This window comes from Apiospora phragmitis, assembly GCF_038363925.1.
Source record: "Apiospora phragmitis strain CBS 135458 chromosome Unknown utg000010l:1.0-9815664.0:1.0-9183399.0, whole genome shotgun sequence".
In the NCBI taxonomy this organism is placed as follows: domain Eukaryota; kingdom Fungi; phylum Ascomycota; class Sordariomycetes; order Amphisphaeriales; family Apiosporaceae; genus Apiospora; species Apiospora phragmitis.
In genome coordinates this window covers 7,541,029-7,562,775 of record NW_027117409.1, presented here as the reverse complement: position 1 = coordinate 7,562,775, position 21,747 = coordinate 7,541,029, and the positions used below count along the sequence as shown (strand labels likewise).

The 21,747-nt window shown below is 52.4% G+C and overlaps 9 protein-coding genes across 9 annotated transcripts; 6 read left to right on the top strand and 3 right to left on the bottom strand.

The window, feature by feature from the left end:
- Window positions 1-138: 138 nt before the first annotated feature.
- Window positions 139-1,355, bottom strand: PG994_012070 (uncharacterized protein; the record flags this gene model as incomplete). The annotated part of the gene is made up of 3 exons (XM_066863479.1): window positions 139-298; window positions 370-1,074; window positions 1,174-1,355. 3 exons carry the CDS (start codon window positions 1,353-1,355, stop codon window positions 139-141), a joined length of 1,047 nt encoding a protein of 348 aa, XP_066712589.1.
- Window positions 1,356-2,223: 868 nt separating this feature from the next.
- Window positions 2,224-3,403, top strand: PG994_012069 (thioredoxin; the record flags this gene model as incomplete). The annotated part of the gene is made up of 3 exons (XM_066863478.1): window positions 2,224-2,302; window positions 2,443-2,990; window positions 3,050-3,403. The coding sequence occupies 3 exons, from the start codon at window positions 2,224-2,226 to the stop codon at window positions 3,401-3,403; spliced, it is 981 nt and encodes a 326-aa protein (XP_066712588.1).
- A 1,786-nt stretch (window positions 3,404-5,189) lies between these two features.
- PG994_012068 (uncharacterized protein) lies at window positions 5,190-6,098 on the top strand (the record flags this gene model as incomplete). Its single annotated transcript, XM_066863477.1, has 1 exon — window positions 5,190-6,098. The coding sequence occupies one exon, from the start codon at window positions 5,190-5,192 to the stop codon at window positions 6,096-6,098; it is 909 nt and encodes a 302-aa protein (XP_066712587.1).
- A 757-nt stretch (window positions 6,099-6,855) lies between these two features.
- On the top strand, window positions 6,856-7,776 carry PG994_012067 (uncharacterized protein; the record flags this gene model as incomplete). The annotated part of the gene is made up of 1 exon (XM_066863476.1): window positions 6,856-7,776. The coding sequence occupies one exon, from the start codon at window positions 6,856-6,858 to the stop codon at window positions 7,774-7,776; it is 921 nt and encodes a 306-aa protein (XP_066712586.1).
- A 508-nt stretch (window positions 7,777-8,284) lies between these two features.
- Window positions 8,285-10,728, bottom strand: PG994_012066 (uncharacterized protein; the record flags this gene model as incomplete). Its single annotated transcript, XM_066863475.1, has 3 exons — window positions 8,285-10,035; window positions 10,148-10,522; window positions 10,584-10,728. The coding sequence occupies 3 exons, from the start codon at window positions 10,726-10,728 to the stop codon at window positions 8,285-8,287; spliced, it is 2,271 nt and encodes a 756-aa protein (XP_066712585.1).
- Window positions 10,729-12,699: 1,971 nt separating this feature from the next.
- PG994_012065 (uncharacterized protein) lies at window positions 12,700-15,569 on the top strand (the record flags this gene model as incomplete). Its single annotated transcript, XM_066863474.1, has 2 exons — window positions 12,700-15,322; window positions 15,382-15,569. 2 exons carry the CDS (start codon window positions 12,700-12,702, stop codon window positions 15,567-15,569), a joined length of 2,811 nt encoding a protein of 936 aa, XP_066712584.1.
- Window positions 15,570-15,845: 276 nt separating this feature from the next.
- PG994_012064 (uncharacterized protein) lies at window positions 15,846-16,448 on the bottom strand (the record flags this gene model as incomplete). The annotated part of the gene is made up of 1 exon (XM_066863473.1): window positions 15,846-16,448. The coding sequence occupies one exon, from the start codon at window positions 16,446-16,448 to the stop codon at window positions 15,846-15,848; it is 603 nt and encodes a 200-aa protein (XP_066712583.1).
- A 3,676-nt stretch (window positions 16,449-20,124) lies between these two features.
- On the top strand, window positions 20,125-20,868 carry PG994_012063 (uncharacterized protein; the record flags this gene model as incomplete). Its single annotated transcript, XM_066863472.1, has 4 exons — window positions 20,125-20,200; window positions 20,252-20,435; window positions 20,568-20,611; window positions 20,675-20,868. 4 exons carry the CDS (start codon window positions 20,125-20,127, stop codon window positions 20,866-20,868), a joined length of 498 nt encoding a protein of 165 aa, XP_066712582.1.
- A 297-nt stretch (window positions 20,869-21,165) lies between these two features.
- On the top strand, window positions 21,166-21,645 carry PG994_012062 (uncharacterized protein; the record flags this gene model as incomplete). Its single annotated transcript, XM_066863471.1, has 1 exon — window positions 21,166-21,645. One exon carries the CDS (start codon window positions 21,166-21,168, stop codon window positions 21,643-21,645), a length of 480 nt encoding a protein of 159 aa, XP_066712581.1.
- Window positions 21,646-21,747: the final 102 nt, after the last annotated feature.

Below are 21,747 nucleotides of genomic sequence, written 5' to 3'. Positions count from 1 at the left end.
CACACAGGCGGTATCTTGGAATTGGACTAGTGTTGAGATGATGATTCTTCTTGTTTTTAGTTCTGTCTTTGTCTATTCATTTGATGAATCGTGATTGTGGTTGTGGTTGTGGTTGTGGTGGTGGTGATGATGGATGTTCTACTGCTTTTCGAACGCTATGCAGCAATATCTAAAAGTTGAATTCGCATAGCCGCGTCTCATCGCTCTGAAAGATTGCAAGAATGCAAGGCCATCTCGCCCCTGGGAGATGGCAAAGGCCCAAAGTGATGGTGACGAGACCAATGACCAGGAAATGTCCCTATCGAGTTGCTTCAATTAGCACATGCAGGGGAGAAGGGAAGAAAAGAAACCAGAAATCTGGAAACATACCAAGTCCTAAGAACATCGGCACTGATATCCATCGGCCCCTTCAGCACCTTGAAGCCGGCCTTGGTCGCCATCTCCACGTACTGGTCCGCCGTGCACAGCGGGGGCAGCAGCATGCCGTCCTCGATCGGCTTGATGTCGGCCTGCTCCTGCTCGGGCGTCAGGTCCTTGGCCTTGAACCAGTCCGCGATGACGAGGAGGGACTTGCTGCCGCCGCCTTCGAGCAGCTCGAACGCGGACGAGAAGAAGAGCGGCTTGTTGGGGAAATGCGACAGCGCCTCGGAGATCCAGACGCATTTGAAGGACGAAGACGCCTGCTGCTGCTGCTGCTTGAAGTATTCCAGCATCTTCTCGGCATCGAGCTCGACGAAGCGCACGCTGGAGTTGCCCGACGGGTACTTGATCATGCCCTGGTCATCGGCAGCGGCAGTCGTGTCGCCAGCAGTAACTGCCGCAGCGTCGACTTCGGCTAGGGTTAATCGCTGCGCGATCTCGACCTGCTTTCCGCTGATGGTGATGCCCGTGACCTGGCAGTCGTGCTCTTTGGCCAGGAAGCGCGAGGTGCCGCCGATGCCGCAGCCGACGTCGAGGACGCGGCTGGACTTGGGCAGGGCCGAGAGCTCGAGGAGCAGGTTGATCAGGTTGACCTGGGCCTCCTCCTTGGTCTCGTTGGGCTGCTTCCAGTAGCCGTGGTGGATGTGCTGTCCCCTGTAGATAGGCGACGCGGGATTTAGCACACTGTGTCCCGAGACCATTGCAAGCTGACCGGAAGCTTCAGAGACTGGCAGGGTGAAGGGCGCCGCTTACCAGAGTGAGTAGTAGTAGTCGGAAGCAACATTGTAATGAAGCTTGATCCGGTCTTTCAGCGAATCAAAGGTGCCGTAGGACTCGTAGCTTGGAATCTCATGTTCGTCGCCCGGGTGGTGGCCGACAGGTTCTGTTGTTCCAGCAACTGCCTGCGGCTTTGACTGCGTTTCTTGAGCTGTCATAGTTCTTTGATGCCTAGAGAGGTTCTACTACTGTTTCTTTTCGTGGTGAGTCGACTAGATTCGCTGGAAGCGGGCACGATTTTGGAGAGGAAGGTAACCTAGGCAGGTCACTAACTGAGATGCGAAATGGACTATCACTGCCCCTTCTGAATAATGGATCCCTGTTTCAAGTCAGGTACACCAGCCTAGACATGATAGATAACATCGCTTACAGGAAGGGGCCATCTCTAAAGAGCTCAGTGAGCCCTCATGATGACGATGCGATTGGTTCCAACCAGATGGGGCAGCAGTTTGAGCCAGAGAGTCCTGACACGTTTTAGTAAGAGCAATGGCTGATTGTTGCGTCGTATTTGAACGCATAGTCCTTTCCGTGAACATTTATAACAGTAGTCCGGGGATCGAACCGTAGTGTGTCACATGTCTATGCACCTTGCCTAAGTAGGTGCATACATGTAGTTTATCGATCGTTTACAGAACCTGGCTGGAGCTATCTAGCTTACTATAAGATACACAGACGATTCATCCATGGAGACCCAGAATGCCTTCAATAACGAAAGACGGAGATTGATTACTTGAGAGGGGCTTGGAGTGATGGCAGGGTTCGTTCGCTGATCTGATTACGTAATTAGAGACAGCCGCCGGCCCGTTCCTGAGTACGACTAATAAGTGCTAGAGCTGGAAAAGTGGCAAGGATGGCCACAATTCGATAGCACTGCTGCCTTCTACGTAATTCAGCGTAGGTTAACTTTCAGCTTGCTTGGCTCTCAAACCAAGACTTTCACCGCATCCGACTCGACTGCCCTGCGGCCTACCAAATCCAACCATCTTTTTTTTGGGAAAGACGTTCCTTACATACCCTGCGCCCACGATGTCGAAAACGGTTGAGATTACCTCTTCGGAGCAGTTCAGCGACATTCTCAGCAAGTCGCGCATCGTTGTCGCCGATTGTAAGTTGGTCCTCCAAACCAGGAATCCGCCCTACCCCGCCATACCATTGCTTTCCGCGACAGGGACGCACGCAGTTCTTGAAATCTCTTTACGCCGAGCTTCTCTGAACATGCGCTTACCTTTCCGTTGCCATATCTAGTCTACGCAAATTGGTGTGGACCTTGCAAGCAGATCGCACCCTTCTACGAGCAACTGTCCATGTCCTTATCGAGACCCAACATCGCCACATTCGTCAAGGTTAACACCGAGGGAGACAAGGCCAAGGATGTCGCACAGGCTTACGCTGTCACCCATCTTCCTACCTTTATCCTGTTTCGCGATGGCAAGATTGCCGAGAAGGTCAAGGGCGCCGATCCCCAAAAGCTGAAGTCTCTTATCGAGAAGCTCAGCAACGACATCGAGACGGCTGGTGAGGGAAGCAGCAGTGGTGGAGGCGGTATGACTTGGATGGGCGCCGACCTTCCCCGTGGCTACTCCGACATCTCCGATGTCATCGACGTCAAGGGCCTTGAGCTTCTGAACGCCGACGATACCGAATTCTCTGTCCGGACCCTGTTCAACCGGCCGAAGCCCTCTAGTCTGGACAAGAGTGATTCCGAGCAGAAAGACTGGGTCGAGAGTGATACAGATGAACAGCTTTTGCTTTTCATGCCATTCAACTCGTCCGTCAAGCTGCACACGATACAGGTATGACGACATGTTTGGACCTATGTAGCGGTTAGATCCTGACCCTAGGTGTGCTACAGATCACTTCACTACCCCCTAAAGCCGGGGAGGACGATGACGAGGACGAGATACCCATGCGACCCAAGACGATCAAGCTGTTCACCAACCGGCCGCACAATCTAGGCTTTGATGAAGCGGAGGACATTCAGCCCACTCAAGAGATTGAGATTGGCGAAGAAGATTGGAATGCTAACGGGACTGCCAACGTCGGTCTCCGATTTGTACGCTTCCAAAACATCACTAGTGTCATTCTCTTCGTCGTAGATGGCGATGGCAGCAGCGAGAAGGTACGGCTGGACCGAGTCAGGCTGATTGGAGAGTCTGGTGAGAAACGTGATCTCGGGAAGCTGGAGAAGATTGGCGATGGGGAATAGACAATCTCTCGAATGGCATTACCAAGCTGCGAGACTTCCAAGAAGCTCGGCAGGAATCTCTTAACTCACAGGTACAAGTGAAGTGGCTCAACGTGTCTCGGTAACATTGAACCTGCATCGCATCCTTCCATACGAATATAAAAATACCCAGATCCATTCATCGACGTCGGTGGTCGTGGGGCATTTCACATCAAGTAGCCATGATCGTAGTGAAGATATCCCGTAGCGAACAGGAATCTGCAACTCCCTACAGACTCTACCTTCCAACTACGTTCAAGGTGCAATTAAGTTTCTAACTATAATTCGAGCACGCTCAAGTCATACTTGAGCGTGTAAGAGTTAGGTAATGTCCAGCATTCTCGTGCAATCCTGGGCATTGGAAGGTGCCCAGGATTGACAATGATAATTCGAACGCCGACCTGCAATTTTGATTTCTCTGTGACAAGGGACTGACGCTACGAAAAGGCATCCATTGGTACTCCGGTTAGGGAATAGGGATTCGAGCAACACGGGGATGTGTTTAAGTCCTGCCAGCCGCACGAAGAAGAAAAAGGGAAGAGAAGAAAAGATCAAATTTTTTTTGGCAGCGCTTTAAACTGGCAGGCAGTGGGGCATGGGCAGTCGGCGGGACCCGGCGGCGACACCTCCGGGCATCAACTATCTAATCAGTTTCCAGCTAACGGGACACCTGCAAGGCCATCTCTTGCCAGCTGGTACCTATCAGCCTATCAATGGCCTTTGCTTGACCCCGCAGTCTCTAATAAGGTCGTTCCAACTTCCCACCGAGGCCAGCTCTACGCTCAACAATGGCTGTATTCTTCCTTGCTGACGACCGTCTACCCTATCTCGTTTCCAAGATTATTTGATGTTCGATACGTTTTTGACGATATGCACGAAAGTGTCACTGTGCGCTGCAACCATCCACGCCAAAATGTAAGCCCACACCTTCTTGCGCCATGTCACGAGGCTTCTTCTTTGCAACGTCACAGAAAGGGATAAGTAATGCTCAACTAAGAGCTTATATATCATGTACGCGTGATACAAGATGAGCAGTCAGACGCCACTGGCGGTAGCCAAGCAACTGTCCCAGAGGTAGAGAGCCCTGAAGGTGGTCTCCTGCTACGCTACTCAAGCTACTCACTCTCCATCCAGCAGGGGTCTCGCCCAACCTAACCAATATCCATATCAATAGCGACGGGAAGATTGGGGTATTAATGCATGTTAATGCCTGCGTTCCAAATATAGCTTTCGTCCTCTCTGTCGGTACCTTGTATACTCGAAACGGATGGGAAGGCCACCTTGACGTCGTTCGCTTGAATCCTTGTGCCCATGCGACCCCCATGTCCATCCCGACTGACAAATCGGACTGGAGCGTCAGGTCAGGATTGAACACTTGCCTTTTCAAGCCACCACTTCGCCGGCACGTCAGCACTGTGGCCAGCGCCGGTGTAACGACGGCTCGCCCTAGGTCCATTTGCGGAAGTTGGCCCAGACTGTGGTCATCTTCGCGATGCATGCTTAGTCTATTCTCGCCGGCTCGGTCTTCGTGGCCAGGCCAAGTCGCACTCGTCATTCCCGCCGGCCTATGACCGTTCATGATGATGGTGCCCCCAACTCTGTTTGGATGTGCTTGGCTGTCGCGTGGCTCGCAGCCACATTCCACTAGATTGGGGGCATGGGATGAGGTCTTTATTACCTCCCAGCCCAGATGCCCTGTCTCTTTTTACGTTTGTGTCCTCGCTTCTGCATGTTTAAAACCTCTCTTCTGCCTTTGGTCCGACTTGCGATGGATGTGCCGACTGAACAGACGTTCTCCCAGTTTTCCAAACTCCCCTTTGAGCTGAGAGACCTGATATGGAGTTACGCGCTTCCCGAACCTCGGGTCTACGAGGTCCTGGACTCGCCGTCTTCGGTACATGCCCATAATACCCCGTCCACTCGACTCATGTTTGCTGATATCCGCAACGAGCCGCCTCCAATTCTTGGGCGGGTGTGCCAAGACACGCGGAGAGCTGTTTCTCATCGGTATAAGCCGCTCGTCTTTTCTGGGACGGTCAAACATGTCGACCTCTCGCGGGATATCATCTTGTTGGATTCATACCTACAGGTCAAGAGGCTTCTCAAGGTCATGCGACTACTTAGTCAGATCGATACCGTACGGAGGCATGCCACTAAGATAGCTCTGGGCACTTCGTGGGGCCTGTACACTGGCCTACACCTGCGGCTGTTCCACAAGTCCGTTCGGACGCAGCAGAACTTGGCCAGGTTCCTCCAGCATAGATCCAAATTCCGGCAGATGAAGGACATTATCCTCGTCGTTTACCAACGATCAGCCTTCAGTCTAAAGCGCCGAATGCCGGACCGCCCAAGACTACCATGGCACCATTACGACCTTTACGAATCGTACCATTATAACTTTAATGTGAATTATAATGTCGACAACTACTTTGTGCGGCGCCCATGCCACAGCAGGCTGGTCAGATATGACCCTGGGATTAGCAAGGCAGACAGGGTACACCTATCCATACCCCAACACAAGCAGTACTCATACAGACCATTGCCACTCGGTCACCAGGTGCATGAACTGAAGACAACGTTCGAGCAATGGATGGAGAAGGTCGTTGAGGAAGGATGTCTTGGGGATGCCGAGCCTCCACGATTAGAGACGGCGACATTAACCTGGATATATAAGTGATCGGCCCGGAAGAATCCCTCGGTACAACCTTGATTTTCGGCAGATTAAGTTGTGCTTCAGCACGGCGAGCAGGCCTATGCTCTCAACCAAAGCTGGAGTTTGCCTGGCTAGCATCGAAGGCAAAGGGGTGGAACCATACTGTACCGCCCCTATACAATACCCATCGAGCACGCCATCCTCCAAACCCATTATGATATGATATGGACCCTCAATTCATAGAGCATGCATACACAACCACGCGCCTTCACAACTATATATGACCCGGAGAGGTTATATTAAATCTAATTGTCAACCTTAGTTTGGCTTCCATGTCTCCCAACAGCCACGACAACCACATACAAACTGTGCTGAATTGCCCAACCAGCTCTACATTCAAACACAGCGCCTACCGTGCTGCCTCCAACCCATACTGATATATGTTCTTTCATAATGCCTCTCTAGGAACAGGCGGAAGGGACCATGAACTTCCATGGAATAATGATAATTGGCAAGCTGAATAAGCCGAGTGTGTCGTCGGATAACCAAAGTGTTCGTCTCGCCCACGGTTTGGTTGGAGCTTCTGTTCTGAGAGGTGGGCAAAGACAAACCTTAACCAGTACCAACTTGCGTGTCTTTTTCTCCTCGACAGATCCAGTCTTGGAATATTTAAGGACAGATGAGCTGCTTCTTTCTCTGAAAGATGTTTGCGGGCTTCTCGTCCGGTATAATCACGCAAAAGCTATCGATATCCCGAAACAGGACAAACAAGTAGGCAAATATGGCTATCTACTTCCCAGAGGAGATGATGGCCCAGTGGGACATCGGCGACGACACGCCCATGGCAGAGAGGTCCGAACGGACAGCCGCCGCCGTGCCCGTGGCCGTAGACTGGCCCTGCTTCTCCACCGCGCAGAACCTCGAGCACACGCTGAGCGCCTTGTACGGCCGCTGGAGCCAAATCGACAAGCTCGTCATCACCATTCCCAGGCCGCCATTGGAGCCACCAGCGGCGGAGGAGGGCCCCAGGTGGATGTTCACCCCGGCACAACCGTCGCAGCACCTGGTCTATGAGGGTCAGAACGTTCACTGGTCCGTTGTCAAGAACCGTATCCACCGAGTCCTCCAAGACGACAATGACGACGGCAACGTAAACAACAGCGGGTTCCGGTCGAAACTGCACAGAGCGCTTCGGGTGGCGGGTGGCGGATTGGGCGGTGGCGCCGGTTTTGACATCATGTGCGATTTGCCGCACGTCAGTGTCATGGACATCGTGCTCCCGCCGGATGCGGTACAGGATATGACGCAGCTGCCGCCCTTGACGCGTGTCCAACAACAAACTCTTTGGAGCGAAACTACCGCCGCCGCCGCTGCAGGAGTATCGGGTGAAGGGACGGATGGACGGACTCAGGAGAACAATGCTGCACTGGCTGTTCAGGGCCGGGGGAGGGGGCACCGGGCCAGCAGCAAAACCAGCCGAGCATCAATCCCTATCTTCCGGATGTGCATTATGACGATGGGACAGCATGGAATAATATGTTTTATCAATGATAAAGATGGCGCCGAGGATCCGATTTACCTTGTACCCGGGCAGGTCGGACGTAGATGTGGTGATGATATCGTCAGCCTCGGGCAGGCAGCGGAGACCTGGTTCGAGATCATCGACGTTGACGAGGATGGGGACATCTGTTTCCTTCTTTGAGCGTGGCATCATAATATTCTGGTCGTAGTCTAGGTACGGACGGATAGCGATAACAAGAATTCTGATGGACGGGTTTGGTACTTGGACGTGGGAATGCCAGGCTATGTAGGCAAAGTCGGATCCTCCAGATCAGAGGTAGGCACACTCACGGGCGAAGACAGCCGCTGCGAGAGCCTGTTCATGAATGGCAACTTCTTCATAAACTGCTACTGCCTTTGGAAGGCGAATAGATATTTTTGCAGGCCCATATTGATGATCGCGAGAAACTAGAGCATGCGCTGTTTTCCGGCGACTTACGGTGAATGCCAAAAATGTCAAGTCATGCCGAGGAAGAACGTCGGATAGTAGACAAAAATTACCATGATCGCAAAATAATATAACTATAGGTATACATATCTCTATAATTTTGATTGAAAGTTTGACCTCTCCATGGCTTGAAGCACCAAAACTGACTCAACCAACTCTTCAGATATAACATGCGCAGCCATGGGTGACGTCGAATATCAACTCAAAAAGAGGGTGCATTAGGATCCTCCATACACTGGTCGACCCTCATCAGCTGCTTCCCCGCAGCCTTCGCCAGCTGAATGAACTGCTTGAGGTACCCAACCGTGGTCGGGTATAAGTAATGCATGACCACCAAGTCGCCCCCCTTGGCAAGATCACGCTTGAACGAATCCAGCTGCTTCTCGGGCGTCGGCCCCGTCGCCCAGAGCCAATCCTCGACGTCGACGCTCCACTGGACGATGTATGGCGACGTGGTCCCCAAGGCGACGGCGAGGCGCTGCCGCATCCGCGCGCCCTCGTTGCCGAAGGGGGGCCGGAAGTACGACGTGACGAGGCCGTCGAACGTCTTCTTGACCGTGGCGATGTCGTTGCGGTACTCCCAGTCGATGGCCGCGTCGTCGGGCAGGCCCTCCATCTTGGGGTGCGTGAACGAGTGCAGGGCGATCTGGTGGCCCTGCGCCTGCATCTCGCGGTAGACGTTGGTCAGGTTGGTGCTCGCGTCCTCGAGGGGCGCGCCGACGGTGAAGAAGGTCACCTTGATGTTCTCCTCCTTGACGATCTTCAGCACTTGCTGCGCCAGGGCTGGGTCGCCATCGTCGATGGCGAACGCAAAGGAGTTGGGCCGCTTGCATGCGAAGACGAAGTTGCCGCTGGGGAGTTTGGACGGTATCTTGAACGACGCCGGGATCGAGGAGACAATCTCGACCTTCTTGAGCACGACCGACTCGGTGGTGTAGAATCCCTTGAAGGCGAGGCCAATCACTCTCGACCGGTCGATGTTGAAATGCGATATCGGAATGTAGATGTCGCTTTCAGAAGCGTAACGGGCAGCTTCGAGAGAGTCCCAGGTCTCGGGAAACGGTGCGATGTTCTCGTTGCATTGCGAGTTGTGTTGCTGGAGAGCAACGGTAAACTTGTTGCTCCCATTGTAGGCTATATGAAGATAGGATCCGTCGTAGCTGTGTAGGTTTCGACAGCTACCCGAGAGTTGGGTGTAGAACGCATAATCAGAGTCACTTGACTTGATGGTCAATTGCTTGTTGCCCCACGTGAGAGACATGCCATCATCGGCCCCGTGCCAGAAGCCAAGGGCATTGGCACCGTTCGAGGCGAACTCATCAATGACCAGTGCAGAGGCTGTGCTGCTGGGTGCTGGGACCGTCGAGGTTGGTCCCGCAGGCGCCGTGGTTGCTGGGACGTGATATTGCGATGGGGTCGAGCCGCAGTAGAAAGCCATTGGCCCAAATGTAACGGGACCGGTGAGACCTGTGAAGAAGACGGTCCGAACCTTGGTAAGATCAAGCTCGTTGAATTTGGAGAAGGGAATACTGTAGAGCTTCTCCGTCCCGTCAAACGTCCAGCCCAGTTCTGCCGAGGTCTGGGCCGAGTTGACTTTATCAACAGCATCGCCGCATTTAGCTGGCGAGCTGAGTTGCACGCTGAGTTTCGTACCTCGTGGGGCCTTGATGGGTAGCGAAATACCACCATAGGTGTTCTGGGTATTGACGCAGCCCACCTGACTGTAGAAGTACGAGTCGGTGTTTTTGGGGGTGAACGTTACGTGGTTATCGTTGCTGACGACGACGGACTTCATGGTACCATCATCCGAAGATGGCTTGATCATGGCGTTGTAATACAGAAAGGTCAAGCGGGATTGGGACTCCCAGTCATCAATGAGGAGGCTAGAGCAGCTTCCCGAGGGAGAGGGAGCTGGTTCAGTAACCCCCGTGGCCGTAGGATTCTTCGATGTAACTGCAGAAAGAGTGGTAGGCGCTAACAACAGAGATTATATATCAGCCCAGAGAACAAGAAACAGGTGATCACTTGGGGTAATCATTACCCGAGGTTGTCTGTCCAGGCGTACTGCAGACGAACTGGATATCATCAAGCACCCACTTCACCCCTGGCTTGGAGAAACTTGACCACACAAGGCCAGTGATGGCATTGGTCTTGGCACCCGCGAAAGAGGAGAGGGGCACCGTGACAGTCTGTTTTGATCCGGTGAGGCCGTTGACAGTTAAATAGCTACTGGAATAGGCTGACGCCGAGCATGATGACTTGGTCTGAATCTCAAGTGAAGCCGCTCCACCGGCTGGCCCAATGACGGAGAACGAGACAGCATTGTAGTCATCATTCTTTGCCTGAGTGCAAGAAAAGGTCTCGTAAAAGTACGAGTTCACCTTTGGGGTAAAGGCCAGGGACCCATCGACGACCGCGATGGAAGCCATGGACCCATCATCTAAGGGCGCTCGTCAGCACGTGTTGGCATTTGGGGGTAATGCATATTGATTCGCTCGTACCGCTGGTCCAACTGCCCACTGTGTTGCTATTCATTGACCATGTTGAGAAATTATCGATTAAAAGATTAGAGCTACAGATAGCGTTGGCGACATTGCTGCCCAGGAGGCCGGCAAGGATGCCGCTGGTCCACGAACGAAGAGACATCGGAGGAGTTGTAGCCAAAGTAAGGGTTGAACGAGTGAAGCAGTAGCTGATGCTACTTTGCGTGATTGGGAGATATCCTAGAAGGTCAGAGCATCACAAGATGAGCCTCTTTCCATGAATGGCTGGTGGTGGACGGCGAACTGCATATTAAATAGCGAATACTTGCGCAGTAAGCAAGGGACAGACGTTACTGCAGCAGCAGCAGCAGCTGAACATGCACCACCACCCGATATTGGAAAAGAACCAACAAAAACGAAGCATCCAAATGATGAAAACTTGCCAATACTCTGAACACGAGCACTTGGCCCTGCACGTTATCGAGTCGCCGTTTCGTGCATCTCGGCGGTTCTTGTCCCGCCTTGACCGGCCTTGACTAACATCTCTGCCAAGATGCTTACTGGCGATCGAGTGCAAGCTAAGAAGGCAGGCCGCCTAGGTCGTGCCCGTTGATCACCCCATCTCCAGGCACAAATACGACCAGAAGTGGACTGTGACCGAGGCGCTAGAGGCGAGAAAGGCGTATCCTTCCGAAAGAACCAACATCGTAGCCTCCAGCTCCTTCAACTCCCGCAATATAGATGAAGCACAAGCGCGAGGGCGGATCGAAGCTCACATTAAAAGTAGCTTAGGGGCAAGCCACGGCCCGGGGATCAGTAAGCTCTTCATTGAAAAAAACCGAAGAGGGTTCTCGTCCCCAAGAGTTTGAATATATTGCCCGGGTTGGTTGTCGTCAACCTCGACTCCCTATAATTCACAATCAAACTTCTTCTGTTGGGTATTGCAGAGTTGCCTTTGACAAGTATGGCGGTGATGTAGGCTGTGCATCGCCCCATCACCAGCAGCGTATTTTAACTGGTCAAGTGGATGAGCACTCGCCCGTTCATGCATCAAAACTGTACTGCACTCACCTCGGCGCCCAGTGAATGTCGAGGTAGGGTGCCACCATTATATAGTAAGCTCGTCAATACTTGGCCGAAAGCAGTGCTCAACTTCGGGTGCCCACACACCTATCCCTCGTGTTCGATATGACAATGGATCCTGAGATGGAGGGTATAGCCATGTATTCTCTCTCGAGTGTAGAACACAGACACTAGGACGATGGCGCCTGTTGCAGGTAGGGCAGCCGACTGGATACAGCCCTGAGGCCCTGTGTTAGTCCATCTTCCCCATGAATGGGGCCGCCGTGCTTCCGATTCTCCACTGCGATAGTGTGGGCAAGCCCCGGGAGCTGGGGTTGTCGGATCCGTCCCCATGTCTTCTCTGTTTGCCATGTCGTTATTGAAAAGTGCAAAGACATCTGAATCTGCATAACAAAAGAAAAGATGGCTGACGCTGGACGTGTCGTCTCGCATATTTCCCATCCCCTGTAAACATCGCCTGCTTCATGTCTCTGCTTTCCGGCATTGCATAAAACGAATTCTGAAATAGCAAATGCTCCAATCCGATTAATCCATGGTGCTATAGCAGGCAAGCAATACGATGTATGTGAAGCAGTTGAAAGGCAGATCTGATTTGGTTCACTAACTGGTTAGTGGTGAGTAGACTTCGAGTGACGGATCGGACCGGAATACAAATGATAACAAAAAGCCCCGATTCGTTCATACTGCCAAACCGTCTCACTGAATGACCAATTTCCTGGATTAAGGGAATACTGCATGTTCTTTAGGCTTTGAGTTGGTATCACTGAAGAGGAGTGCATGGACGCTATTATTAGCTACCGACAACACCTGAAGCAGTGTCAGGTCCCGATAAGCTGATAAGGAATCGCAGCTACAGGGGTCCAGGGGGTGGTGACGCGCTCGCTCAACTCAGGCTGTTGTCGCATCAACAAGTAAACGCCGACAATTCATTGAGCCAGCCTCTTTAGAAACACCGTACTGTCTACGACTCACCTAGCGAGACCGACGCCCAAGTAAATATTTTATTGATCCTGCCATGGTTTATATGGGCGGGGGGTTATATTGAGCAACAATGGGTGCGGTTCCGAATGACCTGGCCTACCTTGAAGGCGACAAAGGAATGCTAACGATGGCAATAGCGTCTCCAAGGCCCTCGACCGATTCGCTTTCGTCCGTCTCGACAACCAGCCTTGTATTCGAACGTATAAGTGAACGAGAAAAACTACATGAAAGCAATACCGACTTTGACGACGAAGATCCCCTGAAGGATGTAGCTGAAGACGAAAGAGAGGCCTTCCTGGCCTCCGCTGCCGCCGGCGGCGGGAGATATATCGCCTTCGACCGGAAAATGAGAAAAATACTCTTGATAGTAACTGGATTGATAGTTGCTGCTTGGGGTGTCGGACTCTTCATATTCATTTCTACCAAACCGTATCAACACGCCAAAGAACACGACCCCGCTGCTACCAGCTCACAAGGATCCGCCAAGAAGATTACCATGGACCAGGTTCAGTCAGGCTACTGGTATCCTACAAGACATGACATCAGCTGGATCGATGGCGCAAATGGCGAAGATGGTCTGCTTCTAGAGCAAGGCAGCACCGGCAAAGACTACCTCGTTATTGAGGATGTCCACAGCTTGAGCCCAGAAGCGGTTGCAGCAGGCACGAAGATCATGGCCTCCCAAACCTTGATGCGCAACGGCTGGTTCACTTACAAGGACAAGCAAGTCACGCCCGACAAGGTCTGGCCGAGCCCAGATCTGAAGAAGGTCTTGGTCGCATCCCACGTCAAGAGCAACTGGAGACATTCTTTCACGGCCATCTACTGGGTTTTTGATGTCGAAACCCAAAGCGCCGAACCATTAGATCCCAAGAATCCCGATCTTCAAGTTCAGCTGGCCCAGTGGAGCCCCAGAAGCAACGCTATCTCATACACTGCCGGGAACAACCTCTATATCCGGCGCCTCGGGGGAACAAGTGTGACGCAGGTTACCAAGGACGGAGGACCGGAGTACTTCTATGGTATTCCGGACTGGGTTTACGAGGAGGAGGTCTTCGGTGGGAACAGCGCGACCTGGTGGTCGAATGATGGCCAGTACATGGCTTTCCTGCGAACCAACGAGACATTGGTGCCTGAATACCCTGTCCAGTATTTTATCGAACGACCGAGCGGCACCAAGCCGCAAAAAGGGGAGGAGAATTATCCCGAAGTACGCCAGATCAAGTATCCCAAAGCCGGGTCTCCCAACCCATTTGTGGATCTCTTGTTCTATGATCTTACCAGGGGTGACATGTTCTCAGTCGATATCTCAGGTGGATTTACACCTGAAGATCTCCTCATAACTGAGATCGTGTGGGCTGGGGACAAGGTCATCATTAAGGAGACCAACCGCGTCAGCGACATAATGCGCGTCGTTCTTGTTGATGCAGTTGCCAGAAGTGGACAGACCGTCAGGACAGTCGATGTAGGCAAAATTGATGGAGGTTGGTTTGAGATTGGCCACAATACTCGATACATTCCGTCGGACCCAGCCAATGGTCGCCCAAACGATGGCTATGTCGACCAGATCATTTATGATGACGGCGACCATCTGGCCTACTTTACCCCTCTGGACAACCCAGAGCCGATTATGCTGACTTCGGGCAAATGGGAGGTTGACGAAGCCCCGTCTGCTGTCGACCTGAAGAACAACCTGGTGTATTTCCACGCTGCCAAGGAGTCCTCGATTCAGCGCCACGTTTACAGCGTCAAGCTTGATGGTTCTGATCTACGGGCCATCGTGGATACCAAGCTTGAGGGCATGTATGAGGCGTCGTTCTCCAGCAAGGCCGGCTATACTCTCCTCACCTACAAAGGCCCAAAAGTGCCCTGGCAGAAGGTCGTCAGCACACCAAACAACACCGACAAGTTTGAGTACATCGTGGAAGACAACAAGGACTTGGTATCCAAGGTTCAGAAACATGAGCTGCCACTTCTCAACTATGGTACAATCAATGTCGACGGCTTCGAACTCAACTTCCTGGAGCGCCGCCCACCTCACTTCAACAAGGATAAGAAGTACCCGGTGCTGTTCCAGCAGTACTCTGGCCCTGGTTCCCAGAGCGTTAAGAAATCCTTTACTGTCGACTTCCAGGCCTTCGTGGCGGCCAGTTTAGGTTACATCGTCGTGACAGTTGACGGCCGCGGCACAGGTTTCATTGGTCGCAAAGCCCGCGTATGCGTGCGTAAGGAACTGGGCAAATGGGAGGCGCATGATCAGATTGCGGCCGCTAAGATCTGGGCTGCCAAACCCTATGTCGATGCTAGCCGCATCGCTATCTGGGGGTGGTCTTACGGTGGTTTCAACACCCTCAAGACGCTTGAGCAGGACGCCGGCCAGACGTTCCGCTACGGCATGGCTGTTGCTCCCGTCACCGACTGGCGCTTCTATGACAGCATCTACACAGAGCGTTACATGCTGACGCCGCAAGAGAATGAGGCTGGCTACACCCGCACTGCTATCAACAACGTCTCGGCGCTATCTGGAAACGTTCGCTTCTTGATTATGCACGGTGTCGCCGATGACAATGTTCACATGCAAAACACTCTCACGTTGTTGGATAAGCTTGACCTGGCTAAGATCGAAAACTACGACCTCCACATGTTCCCCCGACAGCGACCATGGCATCTATTTCCACAACGCGAATCGCATCGTTTATGATAGTAAGTCTGACCCTCCCAACACGACACGACCGTTGCTGACATATTGTAGAACTGACCAACTGGCTCATAAACGCCTTCAACGGCGAATGGCTCAAGATTACGAACGCAAAGCCCAACCCCATTCGCAAGCGGAGTATGCAACAGATCCGGGAAAGGGGCGATATCGGGATCTCGGTCACAGCTGGGGGTGCGAGCCCTGTCCCGTTATCCCTCTTGTCAGGACTTGAGTCTGTTTGAAACATTGTAATGGGCGTAACGGTTAAGCATCGTTTTGTATATTTTTGTTTGTAGCATCGTAGAATTGAATCAATGTCATTTAGTACTCACTACCTTCAAATACCGTTCTTCGTAGCCTGTCTTTGATTTTATCGCCTGCTAGTGTTCAGGACCAGCAATTCGGACTTGGTTCAAACACCATGCATGAGACACCAATGAGGATATATCAATGATCGGTCATAGCCGAATATCTTTATGCTTGCTACGAACAGATATCGCAATCCCGAAGAACGATGCTCAAGACAATTCAACATAATGAGTCGAACCATTCCTACCCCAGCCAGCTCGCCGCAAGGCAAACAGACACGTCCGCACCCCTTTAAGCAAGATGTAGACACCAAGCCCACAGTAACTGACTACCGCAACGACGACGACCAGCCACCCAACCATCGGCGGCAGCATCCACCGCAGCACGGCACCGACCCCCTCGTCGCCGCCCCGCACGACCAGCTCGGCCCCGAACCAGGCGAGCACGCCCAGCATCTGCAGCCCCCAGAGCGCGGCGCACGCGACGACGGCCGCCGCCCGGCCAGCCGTCATGGTCGGCGTCGTCGTCGCCGTCGCGGCCGCCTCGTGCCCTTCGTCTTGGTAGAAGAAGGCGTCGTGCCGCCGCCGCAGCGCCGGCAGCGGCCACACCACCAGCGCGTACCGCGCCGCCACCCACGCCGCGCGTGTCGCTGCGTTGAGCACCACCGGCAGCGTGAGCGGGAGTAGGCGCAGGCGGTCCGGCGGCACCGTCGGCGGGTCCAGCAGGCGGGTCCAGATCACGGGGGCCTCGATTAGGAGGATGGCGAGGGCGGATAGGGCCCAGGGAACGGCGAGGAGACTGGGTTGGAACATTCGGGGGCGGGCTTTCCGCTTTCCGCTTTCCAGTTCCTCTCCTAGATCGGACTTGGCTTCCGCGAAGTTATGGGGATTGATGATTCGTTATCAATTGAATCGAGAAGTCGAAAGTGAGTGAGCGAATGATTGAAGGAGACACTATAATCTGGCCGAACGTGCGCGCGCACAAATGTGCATCAAAGTTGTCGCTCACTTAGTTGATGGACGAGTCCATCGTGGGGCTGTTTGAGGTGTGTTGGGCCGCTGCGAAACACCTCAAGCAACTGGTTGGCCAATCGGCCCCCTGCCACCCCAAGGGTGCCAGTGCCATCCCTGCCCGCTGATTGACTTGGGGGACTTACATATCCTTTGCCAAGCCCGTGATGCTCTTTCTCCAGATCAAGCCTAGATTCATAATCCGTGTGGAAATAAGATGCACACAACGACAGCAAGTCACATCTAGAGAGATATGGAAGTAGAAAAACGGTTACATCATACCCAATGCCTTCGGTTCTCGGAGATCGCTCCAACCGATTACCAAGCACCAGCAAAAGCTTGTTGGTATCACCACTTGCAGGACGTGGCTTATTTCCAAACAAGCACCACATGCATGCGGGCACGCTAAATGAGTAACGGCCGGGATAATACAGTAAGAAGTCTGCGAGCATCGTGTATGCGTCTCGTAAGGTCATATCAGGCCCAAAGTAGCTTTATCTATCTTCAGTGGTTGGAATCCGGAGGAGGTTCTGCGGTCAGCAAAGCCGGAGCCCTCGGCGCCACCATTGCTTGGATGGCCTCTGGCCCGCGGGATGCATGGGTGTGAGCCTAGACCTCTCGGTTCATTCCGGATGCCGTACTTTGAACGGTTTTATCTTCCGGCATAAGCTCAGCTACATACCTTGTTGCGAGGCTTGACCATACACGTCTCCCCTTTCAGCCCTAACAAAATTTGAGGAAAACCTCCGCGTTGCGAGTCTTGCATTTCTTCTGGGCCAGCTTGCTATCGAATCTATATTAGGCATGCATTTGCACCGGGTGAGCCGCACTCTCTAGACGATAGGGCAAGTATCTCTACATGTAATTATTCAGGGAGTTCGACTACTATGGTACCGTGGTTGTTTTGAGACTAGGCCGCCAACGGGTGTGATAGATCAAGGTTGAGTGCTTCCCTCCCTTCGCAGGAGGAGTATGACAATGTGGAAGTTGAAATGAAACCCTCTAGCGGGATCGAGTTCCCGAGGTCGGGATAACGTGTAACCCAAATGTTCGTTGCATCCGCCTTCGTTTCAGCTCCTGCGGTAACCGGCTGCTTGCATCTGAAAATGGGTGACATCTACACTACTTTCGTGAGGAAAACCATCAATTTCTAATTTTGTTAGGATAGGTTTCCATAGTATACCGTTCCTTCGGCCCCCTCGATCCGAGTATAGCAATATCTATACATGGCGATATCCTTACTTTAGGCTTCCTGCATGATCTTGATAATGTACTTCATCTCTGAGTTACACCGTTAGTACTTGCCCTCACTCAGCTCTAGTCCTCAGGTGATTCCGTAACATTCAAGTTTGGACGTAAGACACCAAGTCATGCTGTGTTTCTCCTCCAACTACCTACTTCTTTGTCCATGGCGCGTAAAGCTCGGGAAAATGGCGTTCATTATGTCTTTGGAAGAGACGGCGGCCGCAGGGCATCATCATCATGCCTGGAGGCTTCATCTTTGGCATTTTCGGTTAGTGCTCCAATAGGGGCTTGTTGATTATGCCTTATCTCGCGAGATCCTACCTTACAGGTACATACTAGTGTTTCATGGCCCGTCTTACCCTCGAATTATCGTGTTGGGAATTTGGCCATATTTGAGTTCTGTACACGGGGATGTAAAACTAAGTCCGGAGCTGCAGATAAGAGCTTTGCCTTACGTTTATACCAGTACTTTACGTTTCTACCAAGTTGGAAGAGCCTATACAACCATATAGTAGGTTTTTTACTGTGTTCTAATTTCGAACTGATTTAAGGTGAAGGATTCCTATAGCTAGTGTCTCTACTTTACCAATATGAGGAACCCAGGTAGCCCTAGATCATTGCCCAAAGTACATATAGAACTACAGGAACTTGTCGCTAATCTACTACATATTCTGTGAGATAACGACTTCCTTCACGTGGTCAACGATATCGACCTCATCTTCGTAGTAAATGTTCTTATTGCGCGCTCGGGAGCGTCGTATCAGCAAGGCGGCGGTGACTTGGCCAGGACTCAGACAACGCCGCGTAAGGAGTTGCATCATTGAATGACTACTGGGGATGACTGCAGCCCTGATAAGCAGCCATGCTCACTCAGCCCAATGATTCGGCACGCGGCTTACGATAAGTGGAAGGGCATGAGACGACCAGAGCTGGTGGTTTCTGCCCGAGGGAGAAGCGGCTTGAAAGAGGACGCAGGATCTACTTATATACTAATTAGTGTTGATGCCTCTCTGAAGTACGCCGGAGCTTGTGGCTCGGACACCGAGACCTCCGGCTATGGAAGCCACAAAGCCACCAAGGAAAATACGGGCCCAAGGTTGTTTCTTCCGGCCATGGGGTAACCGGGATAAGTCAGGATTCAGCGGATGCAGGCTTATTACACTTTCGGTTTTCTTGGCCTTGGCATGCAGTTGGGACTTAATTTACGCACGAGTTGGAAGGTGAGCCAGACTCCGGCTCCGGCTCGACCCGTTGGTTGACGGTCAGCAAAGTCCCACTACTTGCTGACATGGCTGCCTCGTACCCCCACCACCCTGATAGCTGACTATTTCTTCCTTGCCTCTGGGATGGCCAGCGTTTACGAGCAGGGTCGGAGTACGTAGCGGGCGGGCGGGCAGTGATCTTTCAAATTCCATATGCGTCTTACAGCCCCTGAAAAAGACAAGTTCCCGTTTGAGTAACTGCCCGACCACCCACGGATCCCCCACTTTGTCCCTCCCCGAACAAACAGGCAATCCTCGGGCTTTTTCTTACGGTGTAGAAAGTGCACCACCCCACGCACATCGTCGCAATGACGACAAAGCCTTGCCCCAGATGCATACGCCAATGGAACAACTGGTTCCATTGGTGAATCGGTTTTATAGACACCAAAATCCGCCCATGATTGTTTCCTTCTTGTGAATCTTTATGTCCTTAGTAGATATGACTCTAGGCTTTGCTTATTATACATACACGAGGCTCATGGCCACTAACACCAAAAGACATCGACCTGCCACGAACGGTGTAGCTCCTAAGGTTGCATTGGAAGGCTTGCCCTGCCTTATCTGGAGACGGCAGAGCCAATAGGAAAGGCCCGTCGAGCTAGATGTCCACATCAGCATCTCACGCTCGCTCACATCATCATTGCCGTGTGAGAGTGGTATTAAGGGACGACGCCTGGCCCGGTCTTGGAACCTACCCACTCATCTTGCCTTTTTGTTTCCGGGGTTTGAGCTGCTAAGACGTTATCATCTCTGCCATTCCCACTCGCAATGGCCAAGTCTACTTAGATCTGATCTGCGTAAGGCTGATAACCACGAGCCAACTCCATATTTACCGGGTTCTCCCCAGATCGTCCCAGATCATCCCATTGAACCTTGTTCTTAAACAGCTCGTCCCCACCTTGAACACGTCGGCCACTATTACCTGCGGATTATCGATACACGACTATCATCAAGCAGATCCCACGGCGACAATGTCCTCCAAACGGGAACGACGCTGGTGGACAGAAGAGGAAGACCAGATCTTGAAAGCTGGTGTCGAGTCTCAATGTACTTCACCCCCCCTTATCCAGCATTGGGGTTGAAGCTAACTTGAAGAAGCGAAGCAAATAGGCGAAGTCAACAGCTTGATGAGCTGGAATGAAATCGCCGCCATGCTACCCAGGCGAACCAACAAAGACTGCCGTAAAAGATGGTACAAAGTCAGATCCGATTTCATCAAAGGGACCTGGAGTCGCGAAGAAGATCGTAAGCTGCAGCAAGCAGTTCAACAACACGGGTTAAAGTGAGTATTACTACCTATCCCTATATCAACAAATAGGTATCCTCAACCCCACATGCTCTTTTTATATGGCATCGCTGTTTTGACCGCATGGAAACTCCCGGAAAGGCACCAGAGCACTAACATATCTCCCAGATGGGCCCTTGTATCACGGGATGTGGAGAGCCGGAACGCAGATCGTAAGTAGGCAATGTCTTCCGAAGCGTAACACTACCTTTGCTAAGCCTCTGGACGTTCCATAGAGTGCGCCAAAAGGTGGCAGCACGGGTTGAGGCCCGACCTGAAACACACCCCCTGGCAGCCTGAGGAAGATGCGAAGCTGCTTCAAGCCATGGACAAACATGGCAACAAATGGAAGAAGATAGCGACGCTGGACCTCCCGAATCGGTCAAGTCACGACATTAGGAATCGGCAAGTCCTCAAACAACTTTTCTGATATTCGAGGTACGGACTAACACACAACAACAGGAGCGTGGTGCTAAGCCGCCGGGAAAATCGTCTCTCAAAAAAGGGTCTTGGTACAGGGCTCCATTATCGAGGGCAGCCTGCTTCGCAATCGGGGCTTCGATGCAGGACCACGGATGGAAAGCCACAGTCCCATGGCGGCGGCGAAGTCAACGACGCGGAGGAAACTGCGCCAGAGTCTGAAGAAGATGATACCTGTGACGACTTTGACGATAGCGGAGTTTCGGTCGTAAGCTCTCGCTCGCAGCTACAAAGTCCGTCCTCGGATATGCACATGGATTCCGGCTTCACCAGCGGAGCCGCAAGCCCACGCCGCATGTCAACATTCACCATCCAAGAGGACAGCCACATGGCAGGGGCCGATGGCCAAGACTGGGCACGCTTTACTTTGCTACAGGAGCAGCTGCTCAAGGCGGAACAACTCCAACAGCTGCATCAGCTGCAGCAAGTGCAGCAAGTGCAAGCAACGCCTCCTTCGACCCCTGTCACGCCTACTTGGTATGAGCTACCGGGAGCATCAGACACGCATGCTGGGGCAGGCCCTAAGAACGACTACGTGTCCTACCTGCCTATGAGCGTCATGCCCTTCCCGTCTTTAGCGCACGACCACATGACGGACGAAAACTATCTCGGCATCTTCGACAACTACGTTCATTCAAACGACCTTGGATCTATAGATTTTCGGCCACAAGTTCATCATGACTGGAGATATGAAGTGGGATATACAGCAGATCCCTTTGTGGGCTAGCCTAGGTTGAGCTATCCTGCCTGGCCTTTGGATGCTTGGCATAGCAGAGATATCCGTCATTCGCTTCGGCTTTCTCCTTGGAAGACTATACTAGACCTTGCA